At 36.0% G+C, this 25,868-nt stretch overlaps 1 protein-coding gene across 1 annotated transcript in view; it reads right to left on the bottom strand.

The window, feature by feature from the left end:
• LOC150095239 (G protein-coupled receptor-associated protein LMBRD2) overlaps positions 1 to 25,868 on the bottom strand; it is a 218,087-nt gene that overhangs the window by 19,387 nt on the left and 172,832 nt on the right. The window contains exon 14 of the mRNA XM_090410332.1: positions 6,741 to 6,857. Within this exon, the coding sequence (XP_090266458.1) occupies positions 6,741 to 6,857 (117 nt within the window). The remainder of the gene's footprint in view (positions 1 to 6,740; positions 6,858 to 25,868) is intronic.

Genomic DNA, 25,868 nt, shown 5'->3' with positions numbered 1-25,868 from the left:
CATGGGAGTGGGGATATATCAACGAATCAAGAATGGGGAGAGAATCTTGGAGGAACACTCCATTCTGCATTCTTTATTCTTGGATAATGATGGCCTCCTGTTAGCAAAACAGGATATCACCGGAAATTGGAAAGACAAAATACTAGTCCCTACTGTCATGATTCCTTGGGTATTGTTTACCTTTCATGATGCTGATCTAGCAGGACACCATGGTTTCTTTCGGACATGGGGGAGAATAAGAAACAGATATGTGTGGAAAGGAATGAGATGAGACGTTGAGAGCTATGTGTCTTTATGCCATCTATGTCAAAGAAAATCACGTTACAGAGGAAAGGCTCCTCTTCAACCTTTCCCTATCCCTAGTCGCCCTTTTCATGGTCCGCTCCCTACTAGTTCTAAAGGAAACAAGTATATACTTGTTGTTATATGTTTTCTAGTTTTCCAGAAGTCACAGCTATGAAGGATCAAACTGCACAAACAGTGGCAAACAAATTATTTAAGATGATCATTTCAAGATATGGAACCCCCAAACACTCCTCACTGATCAAGGCTTAAACTTTACAGCTGAAGTCATGTTTCAGTTGTGTAAATTGTTGAAAATAAGAAAGCGTTTCACTACTCCCTATCACCCCCAGGGAAACGGAATGTGTGAGAGGATGAATATACCCTGAAACAAACCCTATCCAAACTTGCTGATAATCATTTGTCTCATTTGGATAATTTCCTTTCACATGCCCTTTTTGCCTGTAGGACAGCCCTGCATGCTGCTATAAAAGAAGCCCCTGTTGTGGTATTATATAGTTTTGAACCACTGATTTCAAGGACTCACATACAAGCTCTGGATTTCCAGACATTGATGAGTACCTTAACAATATGATCGCTGAAAACAAAGTTGCACATGACCTAGTAGTGGAAGCCAGTCAAAACAGCTCACAAAGGGCTAGAGCCTATGCAAATAAATTGAGAATTTACAAGGAGTTAAAACCTGGAAACTTAGTACTTTTACGACAACAGCCTAGTAACAAGAAAGCAAGGAAGTTCGGAAAATGTGCGACGGGACCTTATGAAATTGTTGAAAAGACATCTCCTGTCAACTTCCGGATAAGAGAATCAACGGGACTAAAAAGAACTCTAATTGTTGACTCGGACCGATTAAAATTGTTCAAGAACAGACCTGACTTATTAGTCTGCCTAGGGGATTCACTGGAGACAATATGGGGAAAAAGAAGGAATTACCATAGAATAAGTAATTACAGAAAGAACACAAATAATACAAAATAACCAAAACACAATAATAGCAATGGAGAACATGAATTTTATTCTCAGGAGACAGTCCCATACTACAGGTATAGAAGACATGATGACTTTGATAATCAGGGTAGTAAGAATTCTAATGAAAAAGTAGACAAGAATAAATGCACAAGTCATAATAAGGAAACAAGTTTTATCCAAATGAGATATGATCTGAGACCTAGGGAAAAAAAATAAAAAGTCTGAATCCCCTGCAGGAGTGACCTGTGTGAAAAATTTTTCTTTAAAGAAAAATTTTTCTGAGAAAGAGTAAGCCTTTGTTAAATTGTGAATAAAGATATTTATAATTAATAATACTTCATTCATAATTAACATGATCTACCATATCATAAGCAGGACATATTTAAATGTATTTTGTTGGTCTCTTGCTTATAAAATTTTATTCATGTAATTCCTTTTGAGTTTTGTTAGTTAATTTTTATTTATGTAATTTTAGGGTATATCATAGACATGAAAAGGCTCTGTATTAAAGTGTCATTTATTTTATTTGCTTTATTCCTTTAATAATAATATAAGAAACCATGATGTATGTAATTTTAATATATCCAGAAGATTCCATGTGAAATCATTTGATTGGTTGTTGTGAGAAATCATGCAAATTTTTCCTAGCACTACTATATACCAAGGGAAAAGCAAGTTCGATGTGAGCTAAACCGGTGAGAACCAGTTACTGGCGGGAAATAGGAACAAGTGGACACGAAAACGAAAGTAAAAAAAAAATGAGTGGGGGGAGTATAGAGAATGGTAGCTAGAGACTGAAGAGGAATTTTCACATGCCAAAAATGGAATAGAAAGCAGAGGGAATTGCTTGGCATTTTGACTTACCTTTTTCGAAGTTGGATTTCTACTAACACTTCCTAACACCTAGCAGTGGAGTAGTGCAGTACATAGGATAATACATATAAGAAAAGGAAAATATGGGTAGATAATTTAAACCAAGTGCATAAAGGTTATATTCTCCCGAGTCTATAAATCAATCGTGGAAATAGAAGATTCTTTTAAGTTTGTGTTACTACAAAGTAAAAGTCAGCAAGGACTTTAAAGATGTTGTTCGATCTCCTTATGATGTGATGAAGCTATATCCTGGTAAGATTACCTTTACTATACTTAGTGAAAAGTAACAAAAATTAATTCTGCGAAAAGTAATTTATTCCTAGTTGCTGTATTCAGCAAGTCAAGATTTAATGTGTGATGTGCTAAGACTTTTCCCTCTTCAAGTGACAAATGCTATATTATTGAATTAGGTGTTCATTGACTGAATGAGAATATTGAGAAGCCTATTTGTTGTAATTTAGAACTCTCGAACTTACGAGAACTAATTTTGATTGACTGAGCTTAGAGAATTACAAATGAATGTCTGATGGTTCACGAGTTGTATTCTTTCTAAATATCTTGAACTGATCTCATCTCATCTTCTTTATACCCTCTTTTACCTTGCGGTGTCAAGGGTCCATTGATCATCGGACCTCAATCCGTTTACAGGATAAGGTGGTCAGCTCTATGCCCCGGTATATCCTATGGCCTGTAGTGTTAAGTTCTCAAGGCCAGTTTGCCTGCTTTGCGGGATGAAAAACCCCAGAATAAACTGAGGAAAAAACCCTGCTCTCCACGCCCAAGACTGGCTAACTTGGCTATGGCTGAGGAAGATCCTTCAGCTCCTCACGTCACCAACGGGAATCGAACCTAGGACACTCCTTCCCCAGGCATATGGTTGCGAAGTGCATAGCCACTAGGCTAACCGCACGGACCATCTTGAACTGATTTGATATTTAAAATGTTTTGAGATGTAACCTTGGTCAGAGTAAAGTTGTGATAGTTCTTTATAACAAAAAGAATAAGATCTGTTAATATAGTTTTTAATTATAAATTTTAAGCTCAGCTGAGTAGTATACTAGTATCTTAATGAGAGCTTTATATTCGTTTAATTGTAATGTCCCTGTTGGAATACTGTGTTATGATGTAATTTATGTGACACTGCATTAAATAATTTTAATTGAATTGAATCTTGTATTTGCCTGATTTTTTCATTGCACTGCTCATTAAAATAAAGAGAACCTCGGTCTAAAATCAGCTTTATAATAACCTAGTACAGTTGATGGTTGATTTATCAAAGTTGCTCATGCAATTCAGAGCATGGAGTGGTGCAGTATAATATAAATTTTCTTCATGTTTGGATGATATATCAGCCTACAACTAGTTAAATACTAATGAGAGAGAACTATAAGACAATAAAACTTGATTGAGTAGAAGCTACAATCCAACAACTTCTACCTTAGTAGAACCTTCTGTGGGACCATAGGTACAAATAAGTCTGATTGTCCAGTTTCCCCATTTTGATGTTTGCCCACATCTCTCTACTTGAGACTGCCTACCATTCAAGATTAGCCTCTTATTTAGTGTTGAATACTATGGCTACTCCTTCTTTTCCTCGATTGTCATTGCCTGAATATAACATTTTGTATTTATTGCTCAGAAAGATCTCACCAGTTTTTGTCTTTTTTGTTTCAGTCACCCCTATTATGTTGATCTGGTACTTATCCAATTCCTCAGCAAGCTCTATTTCTTTGCCATTCAGGCTTCTTATGTTGTTCGATACTGATCTTGAATTTTGCTGATGTTGAGTTGGGGTGGGTTTTAGGATTTGTTTGGTTAGCTGATTTTTCGCTGTTTGCCCTGGTTCCCTGGCAAAAACAACGGGGGCCTTGTTTAACTGGGCGATGCTCCAGCTGGCATGAAATTCTGTCATGTTGTACCATCATTTTATATTTTGGTTTAAGCCAATGAGAATACAATTTGGTTGGCTAAATCCTAAATTGCCAACCCATCCTCATTCGTTCAGTATCCAGGTAGATACCTAACAGGGTGCACCACAAGAAGGTGAGGATTGGACATTAGGTCAGAAGCCCTGGTCAGTTCTCCAGCATTCCTTTAAAAGCTATGTGCAGGTCTCCTCTGTTATATAGCTTTGAACCTTAAGCACCCCTCACACAGTTAATCAAACAGTAGAAAAATATTTAGAATACAATAAAGCTTTATATATGGAGTTTATTGACTGTAGCAAAGTATAGTTTGATGGCCAAATTGTAGAGTCATATCAGAATTGTTTAGAATTAATTCAATCTTGTATTGAAATTTTGAAACAGGTAGAGATTTTTTATTTATTTTTACAAGTGGAATTACTCTTATCAGCTCTTGTAATGATTACTATTATCATTATTATTATCTTTTTTTGTGTGTTTCCATAGATTACTATACTAAATGCAGAACGATAGTTGGTGAAATTTCTTGTCAGGGATAAAGGAGCTCACATAAGGATGTCAATGGCATTACTCTTCCCAGCTCTCATAAAAGACTTTTTTTTGTGTTGTTGTTGTTTGTCCATAGATTTACTGAGACAGAAATTGGCATATGGAAAAATTTCTTTTTAAAAGGGAATTAAAAGATTTAAAGAAGCTCACACAAGGATGTCAACTACACAGAACCTGATGTTAAGCAATATATGGAGTCCAGTCGATGAGGTAACATATGATTTGTACTTGTCTAAGGGAGCTACTGCATCATTAATCTTTTAGAAGGAATAATGATGATAACTTGAAGAGACCGAACTTATAGTTGTGATCTTGAATTGGGAAGGTTATGAAGCTTCTTGATATGCTTATTTATTTTTAGAAATTCCTAACATAGTGTTTTTTTTTCATTTTTTTTTTTTCATATTTTAAGAATCTGTAGCTACTCTTAAAAACAACCTGACCTAAATAAGTATGGATACATAAAATTCTCCAAGATATAGGAAACTAACAATCAAGGCTTCCCATTAGTATTCTTTCTTAGACTTCAGGCTTTAAGTCTGATCAGTTCCACTTCATTTTGTATGAAGCCTGTATGAAGGTTACAGTTTTTCCATGATGATATCTCTGTGATAGATATGAAATAGTATAGTTATTAAACAATTGTTTAATTTATTCCTTTGCATCGCATGGTACTTTCATGATTTCTGGGCACATTAGAGCTACTCTAAGAAGCCTAAATACATGAGTATCACATTTTATTTCATATTATTAAGTCTTGTTCTGAGTTTTATTTTTTGGGTAAGATTTCTCACAGGATTTGCCACCTAGAAGAATTAAGACATAAAAAATAAGGTAGTTTGATTAAATATGAACTCTTTTCCCAAGTAAGATATGTGGACAAGCATTTTTCCTTTTTTTTTTGTGATCAGCCTTCCACCATGAGGCTTAAATCCACCTAGAGTGGCAATGGCAGAAGTTCCATAAATTACTCAAATTCCTACTTTATACCTAACTCAGATATATGGAATACTACTACTACTACTACCAAATGAGTATGAGGTCAGTAAGGTCTGTGAGGTAAAAACTTTAGCACCTGGATGTAAACTACTCCCACAGTCCAAGATCTGACTACTCAATATAAAAAATATGGGTGGAAAATTTGAGGTCTCAGCTCCAGAGAAATCTGAAAGTTTTTCAAGTCCCTTCAAGCTTAAAAAAAGAGAGAGCAGTGTTTGTACATCAAGTAAATGTGTTCAAGGAGAGATATGATAGGTAGTTAAGTATGAGGGTCTAAATGAGTCTCCCACAATAATCCTTGGACTTCCTGGCAGTGCATTTTCATACTAACATTCTATTAAGATTTCACATATATTAAAATTTTTGTAAGCCATGCTTTATTTTCTGCAGATATAATCTCAACCTTTCGTTTCTCTCCAGATTTTCAACTTCTCGAATACCATAAACCATATGATGATGATGGCATCCTCAACTTTCTTAATAAATGACCAGACATCTTTCAATCTGGGCACAATGCAAATTTCTCTAAGTTCCATATTCTTTTTCACATTCAGTGTTACTGGTAAAATTCCTACTTGTCAAAGGAGACTTATTTCCTTTTCCCTGTTGTTATTTTCCTTTCAAATGTTTAGCCTTCACTCAATAAAAGCCATTAACATTTGTTTTCCATTTTGCATAAACCATTCACATAAACACTTCAATTTTGTGCAAACAAGGAAAGAATCAATTTATGAATTCAATACACTATGGATGGTTTTAAAACACTGGCTTAAAGAATTTATATGTATGGAAGATTCTTAGTAGTTTTTTAAACTAAGCAGCAAGAAAGAAAAGAAAACATATTCACTGAGGCAACTTTTAAACCATTATTATGGCAACTAAATGTATTTTCATACTGGTTAGTCTATTATATGACAGGAAGGGATTAAAATTCTAAGAATGTGTTTCCTCAGAAATTTTCTGAAAAATGAATAATAATAAAAAATTCCATCTAGATTTAAATGCAAAACTCAAATAATGTTAAATTATATATGTCATTGTAAAATAAGAAGATTTTATTTGTGACCTGTGATTATTTCAAATAAATAAAAGCAATAGCAAAATAAACCTAACTATAATTACCTGAATCCTTAACAACAGTTCTTCTTCCACTTCGATAAGAAGTACTGCCTCCAAACCTGGTATGAAGTTGTCTACGTCTAATTTCTCCTTCTTCTAATCTTTGCCTTTTATTTTTTTCTAGTAATCGAAAAAAAAAATTGCAATTTTAGCATGGTATACATGTTCTTTTGATAATACCAAATCTTCAGGCATGTCATGACAAAGTGAAACTATTAAAAATTCATGCCATAACATTCAGTGAAGTTGAATGTACCACTGCTGGAATAAGCAAGAAAATAAATTTGAAAATGAAATGACGAGTAAGTTGCTTAGGCATGATATCAGCAACTTTATCATTCAAAATTTCTAAAAATTCTGTTTAAATAATTACACAGACAATCAGATGTAACAAATTAGTTATGTAACTAAAAAATGGCAATGCTTGCCAGAAACTAAAGTTTGCATTCCAAAAGCACCAAATACACAGTGAAGGTCTTTTAAATAAAGGAATGACCTGGAGCATGTGAAGAGTATGCATGGCTGATTATGCTTGTCAAGGTTAGCTTATATGCACTTAAAAATCATTTGCTTGGTTACAAGTTTTGTGTTATGCAGGACTTACCATGCTTCCAAAAAAAATTTACCAGGATATAAACCAGGATGAGTGTAGCATCTTAACCCCTCCCCCATATAGCTGATATAGGATAAAAATAAATCCAGTCTCACAATAACTTTCAATTCAATAATTAATGGCAAAGAAAAGCCCTGAACTTTTTCCTGCTGGCAGCTGCTTGCAAACTATTTTTAATGTATTTATTGGCATTCTGAACCTTTTCCTGCTGGCAGCTGCTTGCAAACTATTTTTAATGTATTTATTATTGTTATTAATGGCATCTCCATGGAATCTGGAGACTCATTGTGGGAGACCCAAATCAATCATTATGCACACAATCCTATCATACCTCTCCTTGAATCCATTCACTGTCACAGAACTCGCAACCAATTCTGGCATTCCATTCCACTCACTCACCACTTTTCACGCAAAAAAATCTGGTTTCCACATCCTCTACTAACCACGCTCTTACACAACTTCCACAGATGGCCTTAGTTCTCTATGTCATATATTGAAAAATTTCACTTGCATCAATTTTATAAAACTCTTTTAATATCTTAAAAGTTTAAGATATTAAAAGAGGTGGCAGACATGATGAGGAAGAGGAAGTTGGACATTTTATGTGTGAAGGAGACAAGGCGGAAGGGGGGAAAGGAAAAGGAACTGGGAGATGGATATAAATTGTTCTACTCTGGAGCGAATAATGAGGGAAGAAATGGTGTAGGAATTGCTGTGTGTGGCAGAATGAAGGGTGAAGTACTGGAAGTGGGTAGAAGGAACGACAGGATCATGCGAATGAAATTGGGTCTTGGAGAAGAGTGGGTGGTCGTATTATGTGTATATGCCCCACAAGTTGGCTGTACAGCAGAGAAAGATCAGTTCTGGAATGTGTTAGATGAAGAAATGAGGGAACTGAAGAAAACGAGATGGTGATTGTTGGAGGAGACTTGAACGGACACATAGGGAGACAGAATAGAGACTGTGAAAGGGTGCATGGTGGCCACGGAGTGGGAATGATGAACCAGGAAAGAGAGAGGGTTGGGGACTTTGCAGTAGCGTTTGATCTGGCAATTGTGAACTCATTTTTCTACAAGAGGGAAGAACATTTGATAACATTTAGGAGTGGTAACAACAGTTCACAAATAGACTACATTTTGATTAGAAGAAAACATCTTAAGGTTGTGACAAATTGTAAAGTAATTCCAACAGATCAAGTGGCACAGCAACACCGACTGCTGTGTGCAGACTTTAAAATAAGATCGAAGATAAGAACCTCTGGAAGCCATGGGATGAAGACAATTAAGTGGTTTCGCTTAAAAGAAGAGAGTGTGAGGAATCGTTTTAGGGAGAGGGTGTTAGAGAGGATTTCGGATGGACTGGAAAGTGTACAAGATTGGTGGAAACATAATTCAAAAGTAATCCTGACCTGTGCAATCGAGATGCTTGGTGAGACATCTGAGAAGATTAGAGAGTAGAAGGAGGGTTGGTGGTGGAATAAAAATGTACAAGTGGCAGTGACAGCTAAGAGGAAGGCAAAGCAGAAGTGGGATGAGTCAAGAGTGGAAGAGAATAGAGAGGTGTACAGAGAGAGAAAGCAAGAAGCCAAGGGAGTTGTGGCACAGGTGAAGGCCATGGCATATCAAGATCTGTATGATCAATTAGAAACAAAGGAAGGACAGAGAAATATTTACCAACTAGCGAAATGTAGAAATAAAGCAACAATGGACATCTTACATGTGAGGCAGATCAAAGATGCTGAAGGAAGAGTATTACAGAGGGATGTGGACATAAGAAACAGATGGAGAATATACTTTGAGAGACTTTTGAATGAGGAAAATGCAAGGACTCACAGAGAAGATGGGCAGCATTCTGAGGGGATGGTGCAAAACATCAGTAGAGTGGAAGTGACGGAGGCCATGAAGAGGATGAGCAATGGAAAATCGGTAGGCCCCGCCAGGATTCCAGTGGAGGTATGGAAGGAACTGGGGGAAGAGGGAATTGACCTGCTGTGGGTCCTGATCATGAAAGTTTGCCAACAGGAAAATATACCTGAGGAATGGAGGAAGAGTACTCTTGTCCCCATCTACAAGGGTAAAGGGGATGCACAAGATTGTAAAACTTACAGAGGAATAAAGTTGATGTCCCACACAATGAAAATCCTAGAAAGGGTTCTTGATGGAAAATTGAGGAAGGAGGTGGAGATTGCAAAGGAACAATTTGGCTTCATGCCTGGTAGATCAACAGATGCTATCTTTGGGTTACGGCAGATGATGGAAAAGTTTTGAGAGAAACAACGGGAGCTACTTCTGCCATTTATTGATCTGGAGAAAGCATATGATAGAGTGCCAAGGCAAGAAGTCTGGAGGTGTCTGAGGGAGAAGAAGGTTACGGAGAAATATGGCAGGTTGGTGCAGGAGATGTACAGAAATGTGAAGACAAGTGTTCGGACCTGTCTGGGACAGACAGAAAGTTGTCAAGTAACAGTTGGCTTGCATCAAGGGTCAGCATTAAGTCCGTTTCTGTTTAACATTGTGATGGAGGTGAGGGAAGATGCGCCTTGGACAATGTTGTATGCAGATGACATCTTGCTGTGTGCAGATTCAAGAGAAGAAGTGGGAACTAAACTGGAAAGATGGAGAAAAGTACTGGAATAGAGAGGTATGAGACTGAGCAGAAGTAAGAGTATATGTGTTGCACAGTGGGCGGCAGCCAGGAGACAGATCTGGAGCTGGAAGGAAATGTTATCAGGAAGGTGAGGGACTTTAGATATTTAGGTTCAACAGTGGAAGATGATGGAGGAGCTGAGAAGGAAGTGGGATGCAGGATACAAGAGGGTTGGAGGAACTGGAGGGAGATGGCTGGAGTGTTATGCGATAAGAGGGTGCCGATCAATCTGAAAGGTAAAATCAATAGGACAGTAGTGAGGCCAGCTATGACGTATGCCATAGAAACTGTGGCCCTGAGGAAAAATAACATCAGCAGGATGGAAGTAGCAGAGATGAGAATGCTTAGGTGGATGTGCAGTGTGACCAGAAAGGATCATCTGAGAAATGACTATGTAAGGGGAACGGTGAATGTTACGAACTTAGGAGCAAAGATACAGGAGACATGGTTGAGATGGTTTGGTCATGTGATGAGGAGGGAGGTCATGCAGATGGATTTGCAAGGAAGGAGGAAGCATGGGTGGCCAAAGAAGAGATGGAAGGAGTTGGTAGAAGAGGACTCGAGGATGAAGAACTTGGAAGTGGTAACAGCCCAAGACAGGAGGATGTGGAGGAGACTCATCATCTACAGTGACCCCACTTAAGTGGGAGAAGCTGCAGAAGAAGAAGAATATCTTAAAAGTTTCTATTATGTCCCCTCTTTTCTGCCTATCAACTAAACTTTGTAACCCACAAACCTTCAACCTATCCTCATAGGGAGTATTCCACAGACCTGTCACTATCTTTGTCACTTGTCTGAATCTTTTTTTGAACACCTCTTGTTCCCCAAGAAATTCAGGCGACCAAATCTGTGCACATGAGTCAAAGATGTGACTGAATCATAGCCTTATAAAGATGGATAATAACTTCCTTATCTTTACTTGTTAGCATGTTTTTCAACATTCAAGTAATTTGTTGAACTTTTTACCAACTTTTGCCATATGCTCTCTGAACTTTAACTTCTTGTCCACCATTATCCCTAAGTCCCTGGCCTCATCAATTTCCTGCAAACCAATACTATCAATTTATTTAAATCATCCTGCAGGATATCTACATTACCTTTATCAATTATTGCTCTCCCCGGTTTTGCATCAGCAGCAAACAACTGAATCTTAAATCTTTCTCTATGTCATTGATATACAAATTAAAGAGTTGTGGCCCCATTATGAACCCTGAGGTACTCCACTTGTCACCATCATTCTCCTAGACTCCATTCCACCATATACTACTCTCTGGTGTCTGTCAGCCAGCCATCCCCCATCTATGCTACTAGCCTTATATCCATTCCCATCGTCTCCAGTTTTTGCAATAGCTTTCCATGTCATATTCTGTCAAATGCCTTGGCAAAGTCAAGCAGTATCATGGTGTAGCCATTACCTTTATCCAGTTCTGCTGTCGTTTTATTATAAAATGTGAATAAGTTACTATGAAAGGATTTATCTTTTACAAAGCCATGCTGCCCACTATAGAGCATCCCTATCAATCTGCTGTTGTATTTTACCTTTCACCAACTTTTCCAATACTTTAATAACCACTCCTGATATTGAAAATTTATTTATCACTAGGTTAGACTATAATAGATTTAGTTTAATCCTTTATCCCAGTGAGAGCAAACAAAGTTTGCGCCTGAAAATATCTTCAGGACTAAATATAGTGTTGTACTATCTTATCCAGTAAGTAGTGCAACACCAGGGCAACTCGTGGCAAAGGTGGAGCAAGCTACCAGGCACTTCTAACCCAGTATCTCCCATAATGCAAAACACATTTCCTATGTGGATATGTATACTGTTATGCATTAAAGGGATTGGCCATCTACCCAGACTAGTTTCGACCTTTATTGAGGTCTCTTCAGTGGGAGCCAGGCCCAGAGCTGGAGATACCAGGCAGAAGCAGTAGCAAGTCATCTGTGCCTATGGGAGTTGCCAAAAGGTTTATCACCTTTTTTAAAAATTACTCTGGATTTAGAGAAAGATGTTGAAAATTTATTTATCACTAGGTTAGACTATAATAGATTTAGTTTAATCCTTTATCCCAGTGAGAGCAAACAAAGTTTGCGCCTGAAAATATCTTCAGGACTCCCATAGGCACAGATGACTTGCTACTGCTTCTGCCTGGTATCTCCAGCTCTGGGCCTGGCTCCCACTGAAGAGACCTCAATAAAGGTCGAAACTAGTCTGGGTAGATGGCCAATCCCTTTAATGCATAACAGTATACATATCCACATAGGAAATGTGTTTTGCATTATGGGAGATACTGGGTTAGAAGTGCCTGGTATCTTGCTCCACCTTTGCCACGAGTTGCCTTGGTGTTGCACTACTTACTGGATAAGATAGTACAACACTATATTTAGTCCTGAAGATATTTTCAGGCGCAAACTTTGTTTGCTCTCACTGGGATAAAGGATTAAACTAAATCTATTACACTCCTGATATATTAATTGGTCTGTAGTTTGCTACCTCTATTTTGGAGCCACCTTTACTCAATGCCAATGATTAGATGCCAATTCTCTTGCACATTCGCATAGTACATGGACTCATATGCCATCCAGTCACACTGCTGTGCTCGCATTCATTTTTTTTAATATGATGAATACCTCCTGTTCATCTACCTCAGTGTTGGTATGCATTTCTGTAACAACAGCGTCTGTGATTTTACAGGTGCTGATATTATATTGCATAATCACCACCTGGATGATACACCTTTGCAAAATGATCACTACCATAGTCATTTTCCCTCTTACTTGCTACATAACAAAAAAAAACTCTTTTGGGTTTGCTTTGGCCAGTTTGGCTAATTCTCTCTCATGGTCTGATTTGACCTTCCTTACCATATTAGTCACCCTTCTTGCTTGCACTTTGTACTGCTCATGAGAATGCGGATCACTTTTTTTCTTATATTTCCTCCACAATGTTTTCTTTTTTGCAGCTCTTGCTTTATATCCCTACTCATCCACTTAATTCTAAATTGGTTTATCCTCCTGACCTTGGGTATGCAGTCTGAAACTGCTACCCTCAAGCAATCTCTGACCACTTGCCATGTGCTACTGACATTCTTTCCTTGTAGCTTCTCAAGCCATGGCACTGTTCCAAGATAACTCATGAGTCTCTCATAATCATCAGCCTTATAATTGAACATTAACCTTTTCTTGACAGAGAATTCCACATGTTTGGCAATTTCTCACAAGATTGCATGGTCACTCTCCCTAGTTGGAGGCAGAGTGTCTACCTTGGTTATGGATACAATTCTGATGCTATTATCAGATCCAACACCCTCAAACCTCTTGTCCCCTCTATAACATGTTGTTTCATGTAATTATCCCTTAGCAACTGTATAAATCCCCACTTCCATCTTGCTATGTCCTCTTTCCTCCCTCAAATTGATGTCCCCCAAAGTTAAAGTCTCCGATAATAATTGTTCGGCCTACACTCAGAGTGGTGATTTGCTGATACATGGCATCTTCCTGTGGATCCCCTAGTCTATAGCAGAACCCAACAACATATTTTGTCATATTTGCTTCTATCTCACACCAGACAGCCTCAAATGAAACATCTCCTTGAGACCTAATATCTTATTAGGATATTAGGTCTCAGGGAAATATCTTATTTTGTTGGTTGTAATTCTGCAGTTATCATCAGCAATACCCCACTCCATGTCTTGTTCCTTCTATCCTCCCTGAAAATACAAACCCTTTACATTCTATCCCTGAATATATACAAATGTATACAACTACAGTTTGTAAATAATATGCACAAACTTCATCTCATGCAATTCAATTCTAAGCTAACAAAAGATTCTTGAGTAAACATATAATGGCAAGCACATTTATACAATGGCCTATATAAATATTAATTATAAATAAAAATACAATGGCCTGTATAAATATTTTCTCTCTTTTACATTATCAGATATTCTTCACAAAACAGAGTCAGTTTTATGTGTAATATCAATTGATGCAAAAGACTAAAATAAATTATTTGCAATGGCATTTATTTATTTTTTATGTCAATCCCAAGTGCAAAAAAAGGTTGCATATGTATAACATATTTAGTAATGTTATTATCATCCTTTCAGGTATTTAAGCCCAGTGCCTGTTCTGGTCTAATTCCATCTTTACCTTGGTTGTACTTGGCTTCTATATCCTCCAACTGGTGCTATCAGAGTATTTTTTGGATAGTTTTGAATTGTACATTTTTTCAATATGTTCAATCCACTTCTTTCAGTATCATATATTTTGTCCAATACCGAGTCTATTTTTAGTTCTTTACCTATTCCTATGCTTCTTTTTTGGTCCCAGAGAGTATAGCCTGCTATCCTTTGCAGGAATTTCATTTCTCAAGTTTCTATTCATTTTTTTCCTGCAGTTTTTATGGTCCATAATTCACTTCCATACAGTAGAGAAGGTCTTGTCAAAACTTTATAAACTCTTATTCTTATATGCTTTTAAACTTGGTTAGGTTTGAAAATTTGATGTCAATGTCAGCTTCTTTTGTATGATACAGCATATCCAAGGTATCTGAAGCAGCTAATTTGTTCTAAAATTTTATTTTCAATCATGATTTTACTTCTGACTGGAGATGGTCCTTTAAAAGCCATGTTTTTTTTTTTTTTTTTTTTTTTTGTCTGTTAATATTTGCATTCCAAATTTTTTTGCACTTATTTTTAAGGTGCATATTGATCTTTGGAGTTCACTTCTTACTCTGGTCATCTGCAAACAAAAGGGCATTAAATGTAGTTCTGCAATCCAGTTTAAATGATGGGTTTATATTTTTCTTCCATTTCTTTTCTATTTCAGCTATATAAATATTAAATAAGAGTGGTGACTTGGGCATCCTTGACAGCTTCCTCTGTTTATTGATTTCTATTCTGTAACTTTTCCACTGATTTGACTGATTAGAGCTATTTGGTTATTCTGATACATTTTAGTTATTGCAGCAAGCAGCTGATTTGGAATGTTTAGATTCTTGAGTATATTCCATAGTTTGTTCCTTAAGACCATATCAAAAGCGTTCTGGTAGTCTAAAAATGCTGTGTGTTTCTATGTTGTATTCATAATGTTTTCCCATTAAGATTTTTAATGTAAAAGCTGGGTCAATGCACAACTGTCCTTTTCAAAAGCCATTTTTGTTTTTGCAAAGTTTATCTTCTAAGTATGATTTAAGTTTTGAAATTAATATTTATGCATATAACTTATAGCCAGTATTTAATAAATTTAGTTTAATCCTTTATCAAAGTGTGAGCAAACAAAGTTTATGCCTGAAAATATCTTCAGGACTGAATATGGTGTTGTACTACCTTACTGGGGTAAGGTAGTACACCACCGGGCAACTCGTAGCAAAGGTAGACCAAGCTAACATCACTCCTATCTCAGTATCTCCCATAATGCAAAACACATCTCCTTGCGGATATGTATAATGTTATGCATTAAGGGAAGGGCCACTACCCAGACTAGTTTCGACGTTTATTGAGTTCGATGTTTATTGAGGTCTCTTCAGTGGGAGCCAGGTCCAGAAATGGAGATACCAGGCAGAAGCAATGGCGAGGTCATCTTTACCTATAGGAGTTGCCAAAAGGTGTGCCACCTTTTTATTAAATTACTCTGGATTTAGATGTACTACCTTACCCCAGTCCTGAAGATATTTTCAGGTGCAAACTTTGTTTGCGCACACTTAAATAGATAAAGGATTAAACTAAATTTATTATAGTCTAACCAAGTGAAAAATAAACTTTCAACATCTTTCTCTAAATCCAGAGTAATTTAATAAAAAAGGTGGCACACCTTTTGGCAACTCCTATAGATAAGGATGATCTCGCTAGTGCTTCTGCCTGGTATCTCCACTACTGGGCCTGGCTCCCACTGAAGAGACCTCAATAAAGGCCGAAACTAATCTGGGTAGTGGCCAATCCCTTAATGCATAACATTATACATATCCGCAAGGAGATGTGTTTTGCATTATGGGAGATACTGGGATAGGAGTGATGTTGGCTTGGTCCACCTCTGCTACGAGTTGCCCGGTGTTGTACTACCTTACCCCAGTAAGGTAGTACAACACCATATTCAGTCCTGAAGATATTTTCAGGTGCAAACTTTGTTTGCTCCTGAAACACTTGGATAAAGGATTAAACTAAATTTATTATAGTCTAACCAAGTGAAAAATAAACTTTCAACAACCAGTATTTAGAAGACTTATTCCTCTGCAGTATTCACAGTTGTACTTAATCTTTTTTCTTGCTTCCAGATATTGTTCAATAATTTTAATAGTCATTTGATGAATAGGATGCCTGCATATTTTATAAGTTTTATATTTATTCCATCTTCTCCAGGGGATTTTCCTAATTTGCTTTGCTATATTGCTTGTTTGATTCCTTGTAATGTTATTTCTTCCACTGTATAGTTAGTAGTTAGCATTGTCAGTTTAGATTTGTTACTATCTTGCCATAAGTTTTAAAAGAAGCCCAGTCAGATTTTCTCTTTGATTATTTAACCTCCTTATTCATATTCTTTAAAATTTTGTATGTATTTGGTCTCTTCACTGTAAGATCTCTTTTCAATTTTGCTATGAAGTTATGTCATGTTTTTCTATTCATTTTTGGCATGCTTTTTTTTGCTATTGCTCTTTTGTATTTATAATTAATTTTTGCTTCTAGTGATTCTGTGTTTATCCACTGTTTATATGCTTCTTTCTTGTCTTTGATTACTGTTTCAATGTTTTCGTCCTGGTTTCTTATTCCCTTTCTCCTCTTCAATTTATTCTTTGTTCCAAGGCTTTCTGTTGCTGCATTTATTAATGCATTTTTTAAAATTAACCCATTCTATCTCTATATCATCATTTTCTTTAAATGACTGTAGTTGATACATTTATCAACCAAGAGTTGAACTCTACAAGATTCCTGAAGATTTCCCTTAGCACTGATTTGGTTAATTTTAAATCATTTTGGGGGTATTCTTAATTTTCCTTGTAAGAAATAATGATCGGATTTTGTTTCTGCACTTCTAAATACTCGGCTATCTAATATCATATTAGCTGTTTTCCTATTAGCTATTATATAGTCTATTATACTTTTTAGGTTTCTTGTTTCCTAAGTGAATTTACAGAAATCTTTATGCTTGAAAAAAGTATTAGTAATTTTTAAGTCATTATATGTGGAAAAATCCTAAAGTCTATTCATTTCTATTGCATGTTGTTTCACCATTTGTTCCTATATTTGTGCTTAGTGGAATGTTCTCTACTCTGGCATTGAAATCTCCCATTATTAAGAGATAATCATTTGGGTTTATTTTTCTATTTTATTTTTTTTTTTTTTTGTAAATCTAAATAAAATGAGTTATCTTCCTGTCTGCCTTCCTCTGGAGCACAGACACCAACAATAGTCAGGAAGCTGCAACTTATTTGTAATCTTAGTTCTAGAATTCTCTTGCTCCAGTATTTGTAATGTGTGATATATTTTTTAATTGATTTGCAAATAAAAATCATTACTCCTGTTTTTCCTCTTTCTTTCTTCCTTCCTTTCTGACTCCACTGTGGATATAGATGTGATTATCTGTTTCATCTGAACCTTTTTTGTTTTTTCTTTGTTTCAATTACTGCTAATTTGATATTTCTTTCTATCAGGGTTTTGTCTAGATCTTGATAGTTGTGATGGATACTCCTAACATTCCAAGTAGCAACATTCCAAATATTCTTGTTTATTTTCATTCTTTTTCCTTCCCTTATCCTGCTCATATCTTAACCTGTCTGAGTCATTTTCCAGGAGGTCAGTCCAGTTACTTCTTTCTATTTAGTAATGTGAGTGAGCTAAGGGTTAAATAACGGAGAAACCATGGTCTAAAGAGCAAACATGGAATGTTTTTAGAAGCCCAGTTGAGGCTTTCAATATACACTTACCAAAATCGTAAACTTCTGATTAATACAGTAGAACATGTAGAAAGTTTTTTCACCTGCTTACAGCATATCATACTGGACAATAAAATCACACTCTTGTTTTAATCCTTTACCCAAGTGTGAGCAAACAAGACAAAGTTTGCACATGAAGTATCTTCATGATTGATTTACCTGTGTACAGAGATTGTTGACTTCACTTTAATTTCCCCAATATGCTATAATGCAAAATTATTATGGGAAGCAATGGCGCCTTGCAAGCCAGCCTGATTCCAAAAGCTTGGTTGGGTTAAAATGCATCTTATCCCCCATCCTCTCTCTCTCTCTCTCTCTCTCTCTCTCTCTATGCACAACTGGGTTTGATAAAAGCAATTTATAAAAACCTTAGACAAGACGAGATTACTTTAAACATCTAAATGATAAAGTTATCGTTATTATTACGAGATACCTTCAGAGAGTCCAAAGACTCATCGAGAGAGGGCACCTACTCTACAATTCTCTTTCTCCACCACTCATTCCACCAACTACAACTAACCACAACTACACCAATGCCATCTACCACCACTAGTATTTCCACAGACAATCACAAACATCCATGCCCAAGACAGGATTTGAACTCGCAGCCTTTTGGCTGGAGAGGGGATACACTAACCACTCGGCCAACTAGACCGGCAAAAGAATAGAAATAATTGATCATGTGATGATGATTTATGGTTTTAAAGGCACAAGGACAGCAAGGTCATACTGCATCATTTCAAAGGTTATAGCAGTAGACAAGGTAAGACAATCATAAACATCCATACCCGCATGGGGATTTGAACTTGTGACCAGTTGGTTGGAAAGCGGGTATTCTAACCACTCAGCCTACCAGGCTGGCTAGTGTGAGCTTAATAAATAAAATAAATAAATGTGAGCTTCTTCTTGGTGGAAAGACTTATAAATTAGTTACTCAGGACTGTTCACTTTTTGAGGAAATTACAACATACACTGAATATTAATTAAAATAACTTTAATTAATACTCCCAATATTCTAGCAAAATCAAATTGTCATCATCAGGGACACACAGTACAATATAATATGTGCATGTAAGGCACTAACACTGGGCAAATGAGGCTGAAGAAAGGCAACCAAAGTTGCACCTAAAGTGCAAAATAGTATCCCCTAGTGGGGAAAAAATGGGAGGTATCAAATATTTAGGAATCTAGACCAGAGATCGGCAACCTTTTTAATATGAAGAGCGCAATATAAAATTTGAAAATTACAGAGGGCTCATGACACAGGCATTTTTTTCTCTCATTTCGGGCTTAGAGATTCCATGATTAGTTGTTTTTAAGAAAAAATGAGATTTCAAATTTTGACATCATTTTATTTAACAGCAGGGTTTTTTCTCCCGGAAACTCGGGTTTTTCATCCTGCATACAGACAAATTGGCCCTTCAGAATACACGCAATTTACAGACAAAAATAATACTAGCTGTAGTGGTGGTAGCGGCCAGTAGATGACACTGTTGATTGGTAGTAGAGGTTCAGTTAGTGGTGGAGATGGAGAGTTGTACAATAGGTGTCCTCCCGCGATGAGTCTTCGGACTCCTTGGAGGTGTCACGAATAATAATAATATTATTATTATTTTTGTCATATATGAATGAATATAAAATACCATAAAAAATAAAATAATAAATTAATACAAAAAATATAAATTCAATAGGATTTAATGAGAAACCTGGCCTTGTATATCATCTGCTAATGTTTTATAATCAAGCATATAGTTTGAAGTACCTGCTCTTAAACAATTATCCAAATGCGAGTCTGTAAGCTGAAATCGATATTTTGATTTTAAATATGCCATATTTGAAAACAGGGTCTTGCAGTTGTATGTAGTTGCACAATATGAATAAATTTTTAGTGAGCATTTTCTCAGAATAGGAAATGCATTTCTATCTACTAACTTCCAGAACATTTTATCATCATGATGAGCATTTAAAATTATGTTGTTTTGTAAATTAATTATTTTCATTTCCAGTCTTCTGTATTACTTAGCTTGAAGTAATTGAAAATTTTAGCAGGTATATCACCTTCAGTAAAGTTAAACGGATTTAGGAAAAAATCTAACAACAGGTTCTAAAGTTGTAAAATCTTGAAAGTGGGAAGGAAACTCTTCTACGTCTATGATTTTTATATACGATGTAGTGCTAAATGTTTCATTATTCAAACTTTCATTGAAATGTTTTACATTAGGAAAATGTGACAACGAATTTTTCATCAGATGAGATTTCAATAGTTCCAACTTACACTTGAAAGCACTGACTGCACTAATCATATCAGCAATATGGGAATTTTTCCCTTGTAAATGTAGATTTAATCATTAAACCATTGCCATTATATCTGTTAGAAATCCAAGACTATTAACCAATTTTTATTTTCTAATTCTTTGTAAAAATCGCCTTTTGATGCAATAAATTCTTTTATTTGTGGCAAAAGAATAATAAATCACTCAAGTATTTTATCTCTGCTCAACTACCTCACTTCAGTACGTAATAGTAGGTCATCATTTTCAGCGTTTTCATTTTTCAAAAGTAATTCAAATAACCTATGTTGAGTTGCTTTTGATTTTTATCGAATTAATACTTTTTGTTACAATTGACATTACGTGTTTAAAATTGACAGTTTTAGTGTATAACATTTCCTGATGAATAAGACAATGATATGCAATAAATTTAGGAAATAAAGGGTCTTGTCTGTACAAGCCAATGAATCCATTTTCCTTACCAGCCATTGCTCGTGCACCATTAGTAATAATTGAAGTTAATTTGTGAATTGGCAATTTTTTGTATAACACAAAATCTTTAAAAACAGAAAATATATTCTCTCTTCTAGTGTGCCCCTTCAATGGAAGAATTTTAAGAAATTCTTCTTTTGTAGAAAAATCATCAAATGCCATTTTCACTGAAATTGCTAATTATTATTTTTATTAAGAGAGACTTCCAGGGAATCAGAGATTCATTGAGGGAGGCCACATACTACACACACCAGATATTATACTTATTCTTGAATTTATTCACACTGCTTGCACTCACAACATCCAAAGGCAATTCATTCCAATCACGCACCACCCTCTGAGAGAAAAATCTAGCCCTCACACCCTTCTTGGCAGTCTTCATTCTCAGCTTCCAAGGATGCCCTCTCGTCCTTTCCCCACCTTCCATAAATTGAAATCCTGTATGACCCATTCAGACATTTGTAAGTCTAAATCATATCAACCCCCTTTCTCCTGTTTGCTAATGTCTGCAGTCTACAAATTATCAATCTGTCTTCATAATCAGTATTTCACAATCCATATATCATTTTTAACACTCTCCTTTGTAGTTCTCTCCAATATATCAGAATCACAACAAAAACTAGGAGACCAGACCTATGCACAATAGTCCAAGTGAGGTCTTACCAAGGCCTTATAGAGGCCTTGATAAGACCACATGTACCCTGAACTTCAACTTCCTATCTATTAACACTCCAAGATCCCTAGCCTCATCAGATTATTCCAGCCTAATCCCAGCAATATAATACAACATTGGATATCTAATCATGCTGAAGTGAATGACTTTACTTTACTGACATTGAACTGATCCATTTTCTCATGCCCACAATTCCATCCTATTCAAATCATTCTGCAAAGACTGCATATCAGCAGCATTCCTGATTACCCTACCTATATTTCCATCATCAGTAAATAACTATGTCGCTTGTCAAATCCTTCCCAATATCATTAATATACAGATCGAATAACAGTGGACCAAGCACTGATCCCTGTGGTACCACTTGTTAACTTAAACCTTGCAGACTCAGATCCCCTGCATACTACTTTTTGATATCTGTCAGTCAGCCATCCTCTTATCCATGCTAACATTGTATAACACGAACCCATTTTCTCCAATTTATGCAGCACAGTCTGCCATGCTGTATTCTGTTAAAAGCCTTAGCAAAATCTAAAAGTATCAAGGTGTATCCATTCACCTTGTCTAGTTCAATGGTAATATTGTTATAGAATGTGAGCAAGTTGCTAAAACATTACCTTCCTTTAGTAAACCCATGTTGTTCATTGCAAAGTAGAGATTCACTGTCAACCCATTTCTGAATGTGGGCCCTAACCAATTTTTCCAAAATCTTCACCACCAATCCTCAGATATTAATTGGTCGATAGTTGGATAAATCAGTCTTTGCACCACCCTTGTGCAATGGAATTACCATACATTCCTTCCATTCGTGCAGAATCTTCCCTGTTCTGAGACTCATATTAAACATCCTGGTGAATGGAATAGCCAGTTCAGCTGAACACTCTTTTTAGCAGACGTGCTGGTATTCCATCAGTCCCTATTGCTGAATTCTTATTCAGTTTGTGCAACAGCTCTACTATCTCGGCCTCACACACCTGCGTTTCTCCATCTAGTGAAGAGGTAACAGTGAGCTCAATGTTACATTCACCAGGTTGATAGCTTTTAACAAAATGGCCACTCATTAACTGAACAACCTCTTCTGCATCTGTAACCCTCACGTCATCTGGATTTAGAAGAGTTATTCTTTCATATTCATTCTTTCTTTAACTTGCATATCGATAGAATTTTTGTGGGTTGTCTTTAGCACACAGAGACAGTTTCTTTCCATAATCATTTTGTTTTCCGTACAACAGTTGACTATTCTAGCCTGCTGCGTAGAACGTTTATAATGGACGTCATCCTTATGCAAACGGTAATCCTTCCATATCATCCTTTTCTTACGAATCTCTTGCTTAATAAGATTACATATCCATTTGACTCCTACTCAATTTATTCTTCAAACTCTCGGGACACATTCTGATATTGCATCATTTAATGCTTCCCATGCACTATCGATATTCTTTCCATCCAGCAACCGATCCATTCCACTGAACTCAGTATACTCCTCAGTTGGTCATAATTTCTTGCTTTGTAGTTCAGCATGTAACCTTTTCTGAACATTCATAAACTTAGTTGCTTCCAAAGTGAGTACCGCATGATCACTGGAGGCAGAATAGTTATGTCTTTAATTGAAATGCCCTCTGACACTATAATCAAATCTAACATTCTTTGACATCGAGTTCCTTCTGTCACATGCTGCTTGAGGAAGTTGTCCTATGACAGCTCAATATGTGCATTTTCATTCTTCTCATGAGATTCTACTGCTACCCAATCAATATATGGATAATTAAAGTCTCCCATTATGATTACTCTTTTTGCTCTCACCTTTTCTATTTGGTGATGCATTTCTTCATCACCAGCAACCGATCCTCCAGGTCTGTAACAACACCCAACTATGTAATTTATTTTGCTAGATTCCATCTCACACCAGATGGCTTCAAACTCACTGCCAGATGAAATACTGTTAGTAGTAGTAGTAGTACTGCAATCATAGGTCTCAACTCTAACTGGGTTTAAGTCATCCGATATCATTAGCAGCATGCCCCCTCCTATCCTATCCACTCTATCCTTCCTAAAAATACTGTACCCATGACACTCGATACCAGTTAGTAGGTCTGATTCTGATTGCCAGGTCGTACTAATTTCTACAAGCTGAGGTCGCAACATATTGACTAACAACAAACTCTACCCCCTTTGTTTTTGATTCATCCAGCTATAGCGAAAAGAAAACACATTTTTCCAAATCATTTGCTAATTCTGTTTCTAAATAAACTCAATTGATTCAATTCGTCTAGTTACAGTTCTTGCTGATAACTGCAATGTATTTATAGTCGAAACTATTTTGGTTTTATTTTTGAAATGTTCAAAAAGTGAATCTGCAGCTTCCAACATAGCTTCTTTAATTAAATCTCCATCTCTAAATGGTTTTTTCTTCTTAGCTAGCAAATGCGAAATTTTAAAAGATGCGAATGTTGCTGCTTTTGACTGTTGCAACGGTTTAGTAAAAAAATTTTGCTGTTTAGTAATGGATGATTTCAAAGATAAAAATCTTTTTTTTCTTATTTCAGATTTCACTGGATAGTCAAAATTAAAATTGGCATGAATGGCTTTGAAATGTCTTTCTATATTACTTTTTTTTAGAAATGTATTTGTTTATTATGCAATAATAAACAAATACATTTGCCATTAAGATTGATAAAGCAATACTCTTCCTCCTAATCATCATTAAAATAGTATGCTCTTTTCCTTTCAAGTTTATCCATTATAAAGGGTTAAAAATATCTTTGTAAATAAAGTATTTTATATTTACACCGATGGCGCAAGTGATTCAACAAACACACATACTAAAAAACAAAGGGTTCTAACAACATCTAGAAGTGGTGTGAAGGGTGGTGAGAGCAGTTGCGTTAATAATTAGATGACGTTAACAATTCAAACTACTTATGATCAGTGGTCGCTCATCTTAATAGGCTAAAATAAACCAGTTTACAATAAATTACAAAAATTCACTGCGGGTGCCACGACGCTTGCAGGTGTTGCGCTGCCGACTCCTGATCTAGACTATGTAGTGCTAAATCCCAGATCTGGCACAAACACACATGCTATGCAGTTTGCAGTTTTTACTGAATGGTGAGACTTGCATTTTAAAACTGCATTGCAATGCAGTTTTAAAGGTATTTCTTATTGTTCTGTAAGCTGACATTGGTCAGAATCTTCAGGATTTCTCAGGAAATCTCCAAGAATTTATATACATGTTGGAGAAATGTCCTTTGGAAAAGTATTGTAACACATTTTTCTTCTGGGAACCACTTTGGCCACCATTTTAAAGCCCCCCCCCCCAATATGCTATTTGATATAAGGCAGAAATATAGGCTATGAGAAAGTGATTGAAGTGAGTCTGTGAAAGAAGGGTCAACCTGATTGCAATGGCTAAAAATGATTGTTGACATTTGCATGAAAATCATTTTTAATAAAGGTTTTAGCATGATACTTCATATGTAAGAACAATATTATAAGGTAGGAAGAATTTCAGATTTATATAGTGTTAGCTATACAGGCAAGAAATAATGACTTGAGCAGAAAAGGATATTAGACTTCTGGAGGCAAAGAATGATCTGAATGTGATGTGTTTATGATGAGAGAGAGAGAGAGGAGCTAGAGGTGACAGTCAGACAAAGAGTTATCTGATTTTACATGGAAATATTGATATTATCAAAGATGAGGTAAGGAAAAGTGTGGTTTCTGTTTTTATATATAATTTCTAAGGTGAACAGAGAATCCATATAAATTAATTGTTTATAAAAATTTAAAAACACAAGACAAATTATGATGCTTTGGATAAAATCAGTCTGAGTGTATAATGCTAAATCTTCAAAAAGTGAATCTGCAGCTTATGACTTGAGCAGAAAATTTTTAATAAGTAAAATAATGATTGTACTTATTAAAAACATGACGACAGTCTAAAAGGGTTAAAAGTGATGCGCAGTACCTATACACATGCACATCGTCCCCAGAGGAAGTGTGTGAGATGAGTATAACCTATGTAGAGCTAAGCATAACAACTATGATCCTCTCTATGATTTCTGTGCAGAAAAGACTGCCAATGTCTGATTTCACTCTTTATCTGATATAATTTTTTATTAATCTCTCTCTTTCATGGTCATTGCCACCAGAGATAATAGTTTTGTTTAACAATCTCCCAGAGTCGGTATAAATGACAGACAGATGAAGATGTAGAATGAGCAGACCTAGTTGGTCGCAATATAAATTAACAATGCCAAGAAATTATATTCTTGTTTAATACTTTATCTAAGTGTAAGCAAACAAGGACATATGTGCTTTGTATTATGGGATACTAAGGCAAGTGATGTGAAGTCATTAGCCTCTATATACGAGTTGCCCAGTCATGAAGTTACTTCACGTACAAACTTTGTTTGCTTACATTCAGATAAAGGATTAAACCAAGAATATAATTTCTTGGCATCTGTAATTTATATATAACCAAGTGGAAATACTTTCAAAATAGTTG

Source organism: Typopeltis vanoorti, chromosome 20 (assembly GCF_054136105.1).
Source record: "Typopeltis vanoorti isolate ZY-2024b chromosome 20, IOZ_Tvanoo_1.0, whole genome shotgun sequence".
Classification (NCBI taxonomy): domain Eukaryota; kingdom Metazoa; phylum Arthropoda; class Arachnida; order Uropygi; family Thelyphonidae; genus Typopeltis; species Typopeltis vanoorti.
The sequence above is the reverse complement of the archived record's forward strand: the minus strand, read 5'-3'. Positions and strand labels throughout refer to the sequence as shown.